General features: G+C 39.7%; 2 protein-coding genes across 5 annotated transcripts; one reads left to right on the top strand and one right to left on the bottom strand.

The window, feature by feature from the left end:
* Window positions 1–686: 686 nt before the first annotated feature.
* LOC115786596 (septin-8-A-like) lies at window positions 687–14,661 on the top strand. Of its 4 annotated transcripts, none has more exons than XM_030738814.1 (10): window positions 687–856; window positions 7,776–7,890; window positions 8,011–8,206; window positions 8,641–8,827; window positions 8,905–9,066; window positions 9,354–9,450; window positions 9,601–9,769; window positions 10,830–10,962; window positions 11,055–11,245; window positions 14,437–14,491. In XM_030738814.1, exons 1-10 carry the CDS (start codon window positions 854–856, stop codon window positions 14,489–14,491), a joined length of 1,308 nt encoding a protein of 435 aa, XP_030594674.1. In that variant the 5' UTR covers window positions 687–853. The 4 variants fall into 4 exon arrangements, with proteins under 4 accessions (XP_030594674.1, XP_030594673.1, XP_030594677.1 ...); XM_030738813.1 differs by lacking the exon at window positions 687–856 and adding an exon at window positions 6,034–6,063 and having other exon boundaries at window positions 14,437–14,661; XM_030738817.1 differs by lacking the exons at window positions 687–856; window positions 14,437–14,491 and adding exons at window positions 6,034–6,063; window positions 13,583–14,378.
* sowahab (sosondowah ankyrin repeat domain family member Ab) lies at window positions 3,063–4,882 on the bottom strand. Its single transcript, XM_030738810.1, has one exon. It carries the CDS (start codon window positions 4,733–4,735, stop codon window positions 3,341–3,343), a length of 1,395 nt encoding a protein of 464 aa, XP_030594670.1. The 5' UTR covers window positions 4,736–4,882; the 3' UTR covers window positions 3,063–3,340.
* Window positions 14,662–15,455: the final 794 nt, after the last annotated feature.

Here is a 15,455-nt window from a genome sequence, read left to right as displayed (position 1 = left end):
TTAAAAGACATTCAAGTCTAAGATAAATACGTTTTAGCAGAACTACACTGACTTCCAGTATCTCAATGAATTGATTTTAATCTTGTTATAAAGTCCTAAATGGCCTTGGGCCTTCTTGTATTGCTGAAAGTCTTCTATCCTCTACTGCCAAATTATCAGAGAGAGAGAAAAAAAAAATCCCAGAGATGCAGCTTTGTTACCTTACACACCCAAGCTCTGGAACAAAATATTAGGGAAGCAAACTCTACAGATAATTTCAAGAAACTCTTAAAAACAAACCTTTTTATTCTGGCATTTAACTAGTGCTTCCACTTAATAATGATAGCACCACCATACAGCGTTACCGGCTGAGTTCAGCCACATTTGGTTATCAGGCAGATCTTCATCAATATCACACTGGCCATCTACCTCTGTTACTTCTAAGATTGTTTGTTTATTTTTCCATATTTCTCTGTGCTTCACAGGATATTATGTTTTTTGTTTGTTTAACATTTTTACTTTTTGTATTTGCGTAGCATGTTTGTATGTTTTTCTGATGTTTGTTTATTTAAATGTCTGTTTTAACATGGAAATGGCTTCATTTTCTATGTGAAGCTCTTCTGGTATTGGGCTATACAAAAATGAACCGACCTGAATGGAATTTATTTAAAAAAATAAATAAAATCCTCCATGGCAACATGTTTTTATTTTGAAAAGATTCATCCATACTTCCGGCGCCACGGTAACGGTTTTATTTTTACTTTACGCAAAAAAAAAACAAACCCATAAACAAAAACTGCGAAGAACAATTGTAGACTAATGTTGCAAGGATCAACCGAGAGTTTCTGTCTGTGGCTGAAAAGAAAAAGTTACGATGGTGAGTTAACGGCTGCTGGGAATAAGCTAGCTTCACTTTCCCCCCCTCAAATACAGCTAAAGTTACATTTATTATAACTTAAAGTGATATGTATGGCAAACAACCCAACTAAGCTTGGCTGCTTTAAGACAAACTATGCTAACAGTTAAGTCTGACTACCATATAGGCTGTTATCATGTTAACTATGCAGGTTCAATTGCTCCAAAGCTGCCAACTAATTTTACAAAGTATTATCTTGTAGTTTTTAATGCCTTAAGAAAGTGAATGTATGTGTGTTAATAATGATATGAGGCACTGAACCTTTAAATGTAGGTGGCACGGTGGTGCTGTTGCCCCACATCATGAAGGCTCGGGCCTTTGAAGGGTTTGTTCTCTCCAGGTGCTCCAGTTTCCTCCCACAGTCCAAAAACATCCTTGTTAATTGGTGATTCTAAAATTTGCCGTCAGTATGAATGTGAGTGTGAATGTGTGTCTGCCTTAATGGGAAAACTGGAAAAGCAGCTAAGAAAATGTATGGCTCGAGAAATTAATTGGGTTGGTATGGTGGTGCATTGGTTAACATGCTACCTCACAGCAAGGGCTGAAGTTGGTGACTAAATTGTATGGTTACACTTGTGGTCACTAATGCTGATGTATATAAATTTTAAAATATGTGAGTACATTATGCAGTATATACTAAATATTGCCTAAATATCAGAACTGACCTTGTTGTTTTTGGTAAATGGTAAGGATAGTGTGATGAAGAAAAATGTTTCCATGGAACAAAAAGATGAATAGACAACTAAACAAACAAAAAGGAAATACATCAGCATCGGCCACATTGTTATTTTAAATGTTAGTATCGCTATCAGCCCAGAATTTCACAGTCTGCATTCACAAATTCACCAAGATGGTCAAATTTTGTCACGCGCTCAATAGACACATTGTAGCCACTGGTTCTATAGTCTTCCCACAGATTTCTGTTTATTGTAAAAACTTTGATCCCTGACTTTGTTCTAAAACACCACACTTGTGAGGCATCATATAATTATGGCACCACATGACAGCTTTTTGTACAGGAGGTGTCTGGAGTATAACTCCAAACTCGAGGGACCATTACTGAGCTTTTGTTGTAGTGTTAACCCAGTTTACAACAAGTAACAAAGCAAATAAAATCAGGTTATTTACACCAAGTGCAGTTAGTATGTAAGTACTTGATGAAATAAAAACTTTTTGCTGAGAGAATTTGATATAGTTTAGTCTGGATCGTGGAACATAGGAAGCCTTTCCGTGGGAGATTTCCTTTTATAATCGCACAGCACAGTTTCTATGTGTTTTGCTGTCCTTTGTCTTTATCCAAGCAGCTTCTTTCCTCAATAACAACACAAAGAACATTGTTCTGGCACTGTTTTGAATATGGCTTCATTGTCTGAGTGTCAACTCTTTTTAGACTCAAACTTGTTTTTAGACTGCCTCAGCTAGAGAAGAAATGAGGTTTATCCCAAAATGTTGTTTTGATGCATGGCTGGTCTAGAAAAAGACTTTTGCTCAGTCATTCAGTCCTGACAAGAACAAGCAAACGTATGTTAATAAGTTTACTTATTTATGACTCATGAACTTTTTTTCACTTTACTGTGTTGAGGGATTAAATAAGATTTGATCGAATGTTAATCAAATCAACAGTGTTGAGTGTAACAGTGTTCCTTGCTCATTAACTTTTGAATAGTTTAATCTTAATGCATTTATTTAGAGATAAAGACATTACTTTGTATTTATAGCTGTATGTTTTGTAGCTTTGGCTGATGCTGGTTATCCCATAAAAACAGTGTGCTCCTTATACAGTACAAACTGGAGTTTACAAAGAAATGTATAAAGCAAACGCACTACCCTGACTAATTTCTTGGCTGCTTTGCTCGACTGGCCCGTCTTTGCATGTACAGTAGCGACATTAAGATGCTGAATGTTTTAAAACGTACTTTTATGTTGTTTTCTTCAGCTGAATGTTTCCTTTTTGCTTTGAGGAAGGCAACTCATTTTATTTGGAAGATGAGATTATTATAAACACGTGATCGGCAGTGTGTATGGCAATGAGCATACTGGAGCAACACAATGACATGTTGATGAGTTGACGGCAACTGATTGCCAGGTGCGATATATTTTTGTATTTCCTTATGCTTTGAAAAGTTGGGGATCAAAAAAGTGACATGTAATGATTTATTACACATTAGCTAATGGAAATGTGAATAACTATACACACTGTGGTGTTATCAGTTAGAAAAATATGTTATAAAGGTGCAATATAACATCAGTTTACATGAAATTTAACTAAAGGTGAACAAAAGTTATAAATACCATTTAATAATATTACACTGCAATGCTGTACAAAACAGTTACAATAAGTCCTCTAAGGCTCTAAGACATGTAGAGCCTTAGTAAAGTGTAAAGTATAAACAGTATGATCTTCAGTTTTAACAGTTCATGTTGCAGCTTGTTTTGTCATTCTTCTTACCAGTCATGAGCAAACCTAGCTGTTGTCTTTTGTTTCTTCCCTATGTGAGGCTGGAACAGTTTACTGATTGTGTTGAAGCCTTTCGCCTGCTCTCTGTATTCCTCTGTATCTTCTGCCTTCTCCCACTGCTTCAGTCCTCCCAGGAGTGCTCTGACCTCAGGCGGAGCACCTTTCCCCAGGTAGTGGAAGGCCTTTTTGCCATCGTTATCCCTTTCATTTACATCGGCTCTGTATCTTTGCACAAGCAGAACCATGACCTCACTGTGGCCGTGCATGGCAGCGATATGCAAAGGCGTGTATCCTCCGTGTGCTTTGCTGTTGATGTTCACATGGATGCCTCGTTTCCTGGGGATGTCCATGAGCTTGCGTATCATCTCGCTGCTGCCGTCCTTTGCAGCCCAGTGAAGTGCTGTGAACCCTGACATGAAGTCTTTCTTCTGAGCTAAACGAGCGTCCCGCAGCAGCAAAGCATATATACGTCCCCACATCCCAGATGCACACTTCACCAACCACTCATGAGCTTGTGGCTCCAAAGGCACAGACTCCGAGTATTTGGCATCATCTGCTTGTCTTGTGGTTTTGTTTGTTGGGGGCCTCACTTCCTCGGATAAGGCCCGGAGGTGTGTCTCATCTGCTTGTCTTTGGTTTTCTCTTGATGCGTCCTTCTTGCAAGCTGCAAAGTTAGGATTTGAAGTTGGCACCGGTCGTGTAGAAACTTTGTCTCCCGACTTAACTGGCTTTTCTGAAGTCTGCTGCTGCTGATGCACTGGGGAATGTGGTCCGTCCTGTGCTGCTGGTGCGCAGTCTCTCGCTGGAGATTTCACAGCTATGACAGCGAACACTGCTCCAGATTTCCCCGCTCTGCTCGCCTGATCCCCGGAGATATTCAGGACTTTGACGGTGGTTGTGTCCGCGCTGCTCACGTTTCTGGATAACGCCCTCTTTTTCTGCGTGCCCCCCAGGGACTCATCACTGTGTTTGACATCACTGTTATAACTGGGATTAAAGTTTGGGGCATAACCCACATTATTGTTTTCGATGTCTGAGCCAGTCCTCCTGGCTGACTCGACTCGGTCCGGAGATGAGCAGGAAAAACTCGTATTTTGGCTCGAGAAGCTCTCATCCATCTGCGTTTTCTGCGTCGCATCCTGCACCGTCTCTTTAATAAAGTCCTGGTACCTTTTCTTCACAACCACAAACTTCACCTCGTCGATCTGTTTGACCACAGCGACGCTGTTCACCAGCTTCTTAAAAAGGTCTCTATTGTGCTGCTTTTCCGCGGGATCACTGCAGTTGATGTGACTTCTGAAATTGTTGAGTAGCTCCAAGTTCTTCACTTTGCCTCCGTGCTCCAGTAAAAAGGACAAAATGGACTCTTGGGTCAGATCCATGTTGTCCTGGCGGCGCAGAGATATGAAAAGGTATAGCGGATAGTTTAAATACGGCCCAAAGGATAATCCCGCTCTCCCTGCTCCCCTCCCTGTTGTCCTGCACCAACCTGCTGCTTCCGGCGCCTCTCCAAATAAATCCACCCGTTTGTTATTCCGGCCCTCCCCGTTAAAAGGCTGTTTTCAGGGCTGGCTGTCCCGTGGTTAGTGGATTCATATGAACGCAGCTCTTTAAATCTTACATTTAAAGATTAAAATGCCCGTATTTTACTTTAATCTGAGATGGACTGTATCAGTGAAAACTATTCATTTTGTATTTCTTTGCCATACATTGATATTTATATAAATTAATATAAAAGCGTTTCTTATTGAATATATATGTTTGAATGTCAGTAAAATATGTAAATAAGAAGTAAGTTTAATATTTTTGAGACTGGGTTATATTTAAGATATGCAGTTATTTTAAATATGACATTTGTGGTTTTTAAAATTAAGTTACTTTATATAATCGATAAATCCATGAGAAGTGATAATACATTTCTTATCGGAAGCTGCTGTTTGGTCATGGAGGCCGATTTTAACTATTTTACATTTGTTTGCACTGTTAGTTTTTATTTTGATCACATATTTTCAGTGTACTCTCTTCTGCCTCAACCATGGATGTCAAATAAATATTTAAAAAGCATTAAATAGAAATGCCAAAGCGAGCAGGTATGAGATACGTTTTCCGACCGTCTCACGGTGCAGTTCGGTTTCTTTACAGCAAGCAAGCCCAGGATCTGCTGTGACCCCACTGCAGTTTGATCATTGCAATGCAGTTATTTATGTGTACAGAAAACCCCCATTTTTTTTTCTGGGTGCAGATGTTATTTAATTTCACTTTCTGTAAACCTCGACAGTCCTGTGCTACAGGCTATCAAATCAGAAAAGATAACAGGATGAAATAACTGGGAAGTGGCAGCAACAACTCCCCCAAATAAATAAAAAAATAAGGTGCACTGAAAATAAATGAAAAAAATTAAAAAGTGCTGCAGTTAAGAACCAGGTTGTTGAGGTTTGGCGTTGTAACCGTTTCAGATCCCGTCAAAGGCGCTATTAGCGCAGTTTCACGTAAAACCTCATCAAAGCAGCCATCTCGGAGCAGTTCAGTATGCTCGAGCTGTTGTAATATCACCCTCCAGCACCGAGGGGGTGTTGCCTTCAAGTAGCCATATTGAGAGCGGTGTGAGTCTGTGTGTGATGTGGATGGAGAGCAGGTCGGGCTGAACACTCATAATTTCTGCGCACAACCACTTGTGACGATGGCGGCCAGCGAGGTTGATGTCTTCGCGGTAAGTGTGATGATGAGCTGCACGCGGGCCTGCGGCAGAGACTGTTGATTTTTAAGGAGAGCAGCACTTGTGCTAGCAAACGCGCGTCTTTCAAGTGTGAGTAAAAGGTGAGGGTAACGCGGGGATTTGTGCGGAGAATGCAGCAGGGTGGCTGCGGTGATGAGAAACGCTCGTTATGCGTAATGAGTCGCGATGAAGATGGCTGATTCAGCAGAGATTCAGCCTCGTCGCCCCGTGTTGATGAGCGGGTCCTTGGAGACGTGCGCAAAGCGCGCACTTCAGCATCCAGGCACGCTGTCGAGCATGAAACAGCAGTCAGTGCTTTTCCCGTTCACCGTGTCAACACCTCTGACAGGTGTGCTGGAGTGCTGAATAAACTGCACGGAAGGAGCAGGTGCTTGAAGGCCAGCAGTGACCGGGAGACTGAGTTAAGAGGATAAACATAAGTAGCAGCCTCTTGGTTGGAGTAAGTGGTAGCTACTAGCTCCTCAAGAGTCAGCATCACATTGCTCAGCAAAAAAAATGTAAGCATGTATCAGCCAGACGTGTAATTCAGGGCAATCTAATGTGTTAATTAACTTCCATCATAGCTTAAGTCGCATCCCTGGAATTTAGTTTTCTGTCTACATTGTAAAGGATGGAAGAGTTTAAGTTAATGTAGTGTTTGTGAAGGGGAACGGGGGGGGGGGGGGGGGGGGGGTGCCAGGGCATCCAGCAGCTTGGATATCCTCCCATCCTGTGAAATAACATCCACATAAAGAGCTCTTTGTGTGTCTGTGTGAATGTGAGAGAGAAGCAGAGGATTGTTGTGTTGAACACATCCTGGTCCTCATGTTGAGCCTTTTGAAAGATGCCAGGCTCCCAGGGTGAATCTGGTATAGGAGGAGCAGTCTCAGTGCCAGCTTATCAGGCCATAGCACCATTCATTCTGCATTCATACAGTCAGCACTACTATATACAAATACTTCTGTTTATTATAGTAGTAAGTACGGAAAGTAGAGGCAAAACTATGTCTGGGATTCAGAATGAGTTTAAACTTGAGTCTCTGTCTGCAAACATGAAGTTTCTTAATATAACTCATCAAGCAAATATGTATTTGTTGATGATTTACCGTGTTAAAAAAAAGGTGTACAATAATACTGTTCAATAATATTTTTATTTGTACTTTTTAAAACGCACAGGCGTATAGTGATTCACTCTTTGGATAAAACACAAATTAAGTGTACATACAAACACACAGTAAGACATGTGGTCTTAGATTCATTCATACATGCTTCCATACACACATTTGGTGTAAACTATTGCCAAAAAAATGGGCTAAAGATTATGAAAATGGTAACCTTTAAGATTGACTTGTAGGGCAGGAGCCTGTCCATGTAGGGCTTTGTGTGTAATTAATACAATTTTAAAAACCACTCCATCGTAATACATGATGATATACTCAGTGTGACATCTGTGCTAACTGGAATTTGGTTCATTATTTGGACAGTGGCTTTTTATAGATGGGACTGTTCAGTGTGTTAATTGGAAGAGAGAGAGATGACCTCATTTGCAAAAGATGCTTTTAAGCCTAAGAGCAGAGTGTGCGTGGATGGGATGTGACAGATGGACCTTTTTAAGCCCATAAGTCCAGTCACTGTTTTGTTTTCTTGGATATTTACTAGCATTATGTTGTTTTCATTGTGATGCCTGTTCTAAACACGGTACCTCAGAATGAAGAAAAGCGAACTCTGGAGCTCAGTGGCCATGTGGGGTTTGACAGCCTTCCAGATCAGCTGGTCAGCAAAGCGGCTGCACAGGGATTCTGCTTCAACATCCTCTGTGTGGGTATGTCTGAACCCAGGTGGAGCTTCAAACTTAGTGCTGTGACCATAACAAGCGACCGTTTGAAACCTGCATGCACCCATTCATTCTCCTTCATCTGTCTTTTTTTTCTTTTCTTTTAAGGCGAGACCGGGATTGGCAAGTCCACACTGATGAACACTCTTTTCAATACAACATTTGAAAATGAGGAGGCCAGCCACTATGAGCAAAAGGTGCAGCTGCGCCAGCACGGGTACGAACTGCGGGAGAGCAACGTCAACCTCAAGCTGAGTGTTGTGCACACTGTAGGGTTTGGAGACCAGATCAACAAAGAACTAAGGTACAAGTTATGGATGGATGTTTGATTTTTAGTTAAACTGCCTGCTATCCAGACTGAAAAAATATTTTAAAAAAAGAGAAAGAAACTGTTTAGATCTCAAATACAGCCTTTGAAAATTCAGAGATTACACTATAAGCTTGATATAGATCAGTACCAACCATGAATGATTTCTCTCTTTTGCTCTTAAGCTGACACGCTTTCCGATTGTAAAGTTGAGAGCCAGCACTGCCCTGCTGTTGGCATTTAAATGGGACAGGAAGAAAGGGAACAGGAGAATGAGTGCTGTTTCAGTAGCTGTTTGAGTGCTTCAGCAGCAGGAAGCATACACATCTAAGATTCTTGGCTGCATAGAGAGTTTGTACCCTGGTTACCGATATGTCTGTCGAACAACATAAAGTTTGAATGTTCACGCACGTAATGTTTTTTCTGTGCAGCTACAAACCCATTCTTGAGTATATTGATGCCCAGTTTGAGAAATATCTTGAAGAGGAGCTAAAAATAAAACGCTCCCTGTTTAACTACCATGACACGAGGGTCCACGTCTGCCTGTATTTCATCACTCCCAACGGACATTCCCTGAAGTCCCTCGATCTCGTCACGATGAAGAAACTGGACAGCAAGGTGACAAGAGATCCGAGCTCCGTGCATTTCAGCAGTTATTACTCAGTCCGTCGCTTACCTTCTGGTTTTCCATTCAGGTGAACATCATCCCTGTGATTGCGAAGGCAGACACTGTGTCCAAGAGCGAACTAGAAAAATTAAAGATTAAGATTATGAGCGAGCTGGTCAGCAATGGGGTCCAGATATATCAGTTTCCCACAGAAGATGAGGCTGTTGCAGAGATCAACTCCTCCATGAATGTGAGTTCTAAAAACATAAATAATATAACAACACGTGCACTGTGTATTTGGTGCCTAATGCTTTTTTGTCCGTGTAGTCATCAGTTAATCTGCAAACTCACCCACTTCACCAAGTTAACTAATATTAGTCTGATAATCACACATAAGGATGATCAGTTTAGCCATGTGTTTTGTAAATATAAAATATTCATTGTTGACACAGTATTTTTAGAAACATTATATAATGGATATGACACAGCATTATTATTAGAACCCTATCCTAACAATATCAGTACTCTTTGTTACAGACTCTGCTTCCGTTTGCTGTGGTTGGAAGCGTAGACAATGTTAAAGTAGGAAATAAGATGGTGAAAGGAAGGCTGTACCCCTGGGGATCTGTGGAGGGTGAGTCTGCTGAAATGTTTGACAGTCATCATAAAACAGCTGTTTAGTCAGGGGCCTGCTGTTCAGCTCTTGCAAGTTTTTCAGTTGAGATAAAGCATAAAATATTGTTATGAGCAATTAAAAGGCCAGTCTTTTTTTTTTTTTTTTCAGTGGAGAATGAAAAGCATTGTGATTTTGTGAAGCTGAGGGAGATGCTGCTGCGTGTGAACATGGAGGATCTCCGGGAGCAAACGCACGCTCGTCACTATGAGCTGTACCGTCGCTGCAAGCTGGAAGAGATGGGCTTCAAGGACACAGGCACTGACAGCCAGTCGTTCAGGTGAAATTAGGGAAAGCGGTGATGTAAATGCATCTGGGCAATTTACTTTATCAAAAAAAAAAAAAAAGCCTCTGGCTTTCTTATGAGGTTGAAACCGTGCCAATAAATTGGTTTATTCATAAACGGCTCATTAAAGTCGATGTTTAAAGGTGATTTAGATGAAGAATGTAATTTGGAAACTATTAATTCCTGGGTAACTTCGTGTATCTTAGAGATATTGTACAATGCTGATCTCATCCAGGTCACCTTTGTCTGATTCCACAGAGAAAAAAATGAATTTTTTTTTAATTCTGGGAGACTTCAGCACTTTAATCAGCCTCATAAATGTGTTTGACCTCCATCTGAGACTTTGGGGCTATAAGTGGATTCTTGCAGAGCTGTTATCATACAAGGAGTTTAGGTCTGTACACAGTGTTCTGATAGACTTTTAAAAAATTATCATCCAAGAGCCACTATCGCACGTGTATGAGGAAAAAGGGAAATGTTTAAAGGGAGTCGGTCTGTTTCTGTATGATTAAACAAAAACTAAGGCATTTGAGGAACTATTTAAAGACAAATATTTTTTTAGATCTTACATTTTCTCTCTTTAACAACAGGGAGAGTAAAGCGTAATTCATATTTTTAGACTCTGTTGTTATTAAATCACAAAGTCTTCTCTGGTTATATTTTGCCTCTTTTACCATTTTAGTCTCTTCATAATTTCAGGCCTCATATTGAAAAAATGTTTCACAAAGTGCCAAATGCAAAGTTTGATGTTACAGTGTCTAAAGGGAGGTTCTTTTATTTACATAATTAAGTAATTTGTAGCTTGGTTGTTTGGGAAACTTTTATGTTGTCCAGTAAAAATGTTTTATAAATTGGGGTATCTTGTTTTATATGTTTTAATATGGAGTTAAAATATTCCTTGTTTACATCATTATTGCAGAGAATTTTTCTGGATGTGATCTGCTGACTATATTTAACAATAGTGTCTGCTCTACAGTCTATATGACTCAACAAAGTTTGAAGCTGTTATAATGCAGGAGAGCGAGCTAATTATTGACTTTACCCGGATCTCCAGCCTTCAGGAGACATACGAAGCCAAGAGGAAGGAGTTTCTTGTGGAGCTGCAGCGCAAAGAAGAAGAAATGAGACAGATGTTTGTCAACAAAGTGAAGGAGACTGAAGCAGAGCTGAAAGAGAAAGAAAAAGAGGTGAGGACTGACAAAGTCGTAAACAACTCCTTTTTGATAATTTATCACATTCGGTTTGTCTGACATTACGCCCTGTGTCTATACGGTATCAGCTTCATGAGAGGTTTGAGCAGCTCAAGCGGATGCACCAAGAAGAAAAGAGGAATCTGGAGGAGAAAAGACGAGAGCTGGAGGAGGAGATGAACGCTTTCAACAGGAGAAAGGTTGCAGCAGAGACACTGATGGGACAGGCACTCCAAGGTTGCTCACAACAGCCATTCAAGAAGGACAAGGATAAGAAGAAGTAAGTGTGTGTGTGTGTGTGTGTGTGTGTGTGTGTGTGTGTGTGTGTGTGTGTGTGTGTGTGTGTGTGTGTGTGTGTGTGTGTGTGTGCATTTACTTTGTGTTGATTGTTTTGTCCACCACTGATTGTCAGCAAAACCGTTAATCCAGCCAATCAGTAATACCAGTAAGATCTCTCGAACTATTTAATGATAACTTGTTTTAATGTTCATTATATTCACAGGGAACGGACATGTATCATCTAGGTCCACCTTTGTGGCGTTTATTGGAAAGGGAGTGAGCTGTAGACTGTGATTAACAAGATAGTGTTATCTTCCCAGCAGCCATGTTGGCTCAGAAAAGGATACAGGGACAGATTCAGACTGACACTGTGTGCCCAGACACTGTAGGAAGGGTCACAGCTTGCATGACACAGCCTGATGCTTATGTCTCTGCAGGCTGACCTGCCAGACTGTATCTCGGGCAGGGGCACTTCTGTTTACATTTGACTGGTCTCACCGATGCTCATGCCATGCAGAGCACAGATGATACTCAGACATCCCACAAAGAGCTGTAATTGTGATCAGTTACGTATGCTTAAAATGCAGTTTGATGCTGGCATCAGCCTTGAAAAATGTAGCACACCAAAGCTGTCTTAATGGTCAGTAAAATTGAAACGTGGAAAGAACCGAGTGAGCGTAGTTTCTTTGAAACATTTCACTAATAATGGTAAGAGTTTCAGTATTCTACACAGTGAAATTTTACAAGGCATTTAGCCAGTGTAATTCCAGCTGAGGCAGATGAAGGGATTTAAACAGGCTTCTGTTTGTTTTGATGATTCCTCCTGTTATTCATTATAACACAGTTCTCGAAAAAGCAATACATATATTTGCATACATTTGAAAATCAACAGCTTCATACACTAAATATATGCACAAACACATTTATAAAATAATGCTTTAAATATATATATGTGGAGTGAGTTGAAGCTTTAAGATAAGACCAGGTACTAGTGCCAGAGTGGCCTCCCTTTTGGCTTCAGGACAGCTTTGATTCTTCAGACATAGATTCAACAAGGTGCTGGAAACATTCCTCAGAGATTTTGGTCCATACTGACATGATAGCATCACACAGTTGCTGCAGAATCTTTTGCTCCACCACATCCCAAAGGTGTTCTATTGAATTGAGTTCTGATGACTGTGGAGGCCATTTGAGTATAATGAACTCACTGTCGTTTTCAAGAAATCAGTTTGAGATGATTTGAGGTTTGTGACATCCTACTGGAAGCAGCCATCAGAATATCGGTACACTGTGGTCATAAAGGGATGGACGTGGTCAGCAGCAATAATCAGTGGTGTTTAAATGATGCTCAGTTATTACTAAGGGGGCCTAAGTGTGCCAAGAAAATATCCCCCACACCATTGTACCACCATCAGCAGCCTTCATTCTGATCCTACCATCCAAATATTGCAACAGAAATCGAGACTCATCACACCAGGCAACATTTTTCAATCTTCTGTTGTCCAATTTTGGTGAGCCTTCAATTTATTGCCTCAGTTTCCTGTTGCTAGCTGACTGGAGGGGCACCTGGTGTGATTATTTTGCTGCTGTAGCCCATTTGCTTTAAGGTTCAACATGCTCAAATACCTTGGTTATAACGAGTGGTTATTTGAGTTACTGTTGCTTTTCTGTCAGTCTGGCCGTGTTCCTCTGACCTCCGGCATCAGCAAGGGATTTTCAACCAGAGAGCTGCCGCTCACTTTTTCAAACCATTCTCTGTAAATCCTAGAGATGGTTGTGTGTGCAAATCCCAGTACATCAGCAGTTGTGAAATACTCAGACCAGCCCTTCTGGCACCAACACCCATGCCACATTCAATGTCACTTAAACCACCTTTGTTCTTCATTCTGATGCTCAGTTTGAACTTCAGCAGGTCACCTTGACTATTTCTGCAAGTTTGAAGTTGCATCCATGTGACTCGCTGATAGGATATTTGCAATAACAAGCAGTTGAACAGGTGTGCCTAATAAATTGGCTGGTGAGTGTGTCTAGCCATTGTTGTCGTATGTCAAGTCGGGTGTCATTGTTTTCCTGTTGGACTTGAGCTCAGGGACAGTTGAAACCTTTGATCACGTAGACAAATATTAATGTCTGTTAATGTTTTATGCCCTTAAATCTGATTCACTTTCCAGGACATTTGTTAGCATTTAAATGTTCAGAAACTGGAGTTGAGCTGCCAGCATGTTTCAACCCAGGCACTCTTGCATTCCCATTTCATTCAGTATTTCCTTTTGATTTCTGCCATATTTCAGATCCTTCATTCTTTTTTTCTTTTGCCATATTTTTTTTCCCCTTTCAGTTGATTTATGGATCAAACATCCGTGGAAACCAGGAATGTTTGTGCCATCAGCATGGGAAAAAGAGACTTGCATTTAATGTGAGGACTGGCTATGCATGTATGTGAAATGGCCATGAGCCACAGTGTTCTTACGGATCAGAAAGGTAGCTTTGTTGAGTGTATTTAAAATAGTTTCATATGCTGACCATGCTAAATCCATAATAATAAATCCACTGTTTTCATAACATGAAACTTGTGTTATTTTATGTTCTTGACAAGAATGTTTGTTCATCTCGAGCTGTAAATTTAAGTCTCTGGTTCTCAATGAGACACTAACAGAGCTTAATCGAAAATGAATATTGAATAATATTTCTATGTATATATTAATAAATTTATTTACTAGATGCTTTGTAATGTATATGACTATACTGATTGTCTTTTTAAAAGTTTTTCTCAGGTGAGATCTTTAAATTCGTTAAGCAGCAGTCTGTGCAGTGTTATAAAGAACATGATTAAATATACTGGCAGTGAGTGTGGAAATGAACACATTTACATTTAAATAAAGGGTGATGATGGGAAAAGGAACAGAGCATCAGTTTATGTGTCACCTGAAACCATTTCCATTTGAATGCCTCAATGCTTTGAGACGTCCATCACATCAGCCATTTGCTCGACTCAAAGCATTTCATATTGTAGCCACTGTCTCTGTGCCATACCCAAACACACGCGATATTTTTGACTTATTAACAATGTTAACTGTTAATTTTTTTTTTTTATGAACATGTGCAGTGTTGTTGAATTTTGTTAAGTGACCTTAATTTGCTGCCACTTGTTCAGGTAAATGATGATGTGGTGTTTTTTTCCCCCTCTTATAGCTTCTTTAGTCTCCCATCTGCGTGCTCCCTAACATCAGGAAGGAATTTGAATTAGAAGACTTTCTACCACATCAAAAGATCAGACTAACAACTCAAGTTTATTATTTTTACAGTGTTAAAATAAAAGTTTTACTGAACTTTCACTTAAAGTGAGTCATCCTGAAAGTCTTCCACGTCTACTTAACATTGTCCTTTAAGTTGCTTTTCTTTTTTTTCTTTTTTTTTTAAAAAACATCACTCTGTAGCACGGTGTCTGCATGGCTCCTAAACTTAATTCCTGCAAGTATTAAAATATCTCCGATGCCAAAATCTCTTTTTTTTGTGCTAAATGTGCTACTTTCATCTGTCATGTTGTGGTTTCTGATTAATGACAATTTACACTGTGAAATATATAGTATAAACTGATATGATATTGCTGTTAAAGGTTATACTGATTGTGAATCATTATAATTTAGAAGCACTTTAAATCAGTCATAGTAAACATGCTACCTTTATTCGTGTCTATAATTATAGATGGTACCCTGTACTAACTTGTCAGCCCATTGTTGTGTTTGAAATATATATATACAGAGAGAAATATTTCATACTTTAAACTGTATATAAATTCAGGATTAAATCTCTTTATTTCAGATCTATATACTGGGTCTGTGTGGACCGGCTTGGCAGATTTTTAAATCCTAATATAATAAAGAGTTACTTTATTGGAAAAATGAATGTGTTCTCTCCATATTCACTTTTAAACAGAAAAGACTAAGAAAGTGGTAGAAAAGTCAGGTTCCTTCCAGATTGTTCTAGAAACCTCCCAGTGGCCCTCAGTTTAAAAAATAAAATTAAAAATTAAAGCCAGCATTGTGTGCTAACACCTGGGCCGTGAAAACACTTAAAAACGTTAATTTTTTAGGCAGATGCTCAGTTTTCTACAAATTAATATTTTTTTTGCTCTTTTCTGCTATATAGATTTTTAAGTGTACACCTTTACTTGACATCTGTTTTACTCACCACTAAAGACATTGAAACAA

The sequence above is a fragment of the Archocentrus centrarchus genome, chromosome 10 (genome assembly GCF_007364275.1).
Source record: "Archocentrus centrarchus isolate MPI-CPG fArcCen1 chromosome 10, fArcCen1, whole genome shotgun sequence".
NCBI lineage: Eukaryota > Metazoa > Chordata > Actinopteri > Cichliformes > Cichlidae > Archocentrus > Archocentrus centrarchus.
This window is presented reverse-complemented; position numbering and strand designations above follow the sequence as displayed.

Coding starts and splice junctions, on each gene's coding strand:
- sowahab (XM_030738810.1), bottom strand. CDS start 4,735: ATGGATCTGACCCAAGAGTCCATTTTGTCCTTTTTACTGGAGCACGGA.
- LOC115786596 (XM_030738813.1), top strand. CDS start 6,034: ATGGCGGCCAGCGAGGTTGATGTCTTCGCG. Junction 6,064..7,775: donor GCGAGGTTGATGTCTTCGCG/GTAAGTGTGATG, acceptor ACGGTACCTCAG/AATGAAGAAAAGCGAACTCT. Junction 8,828..8,904: donor TGAAGAAACTGGACAGCAAG/GTGACAAGAGAT, acceptor TTTTCCATTCAG/GTGAACATCATCCCTGTGAT.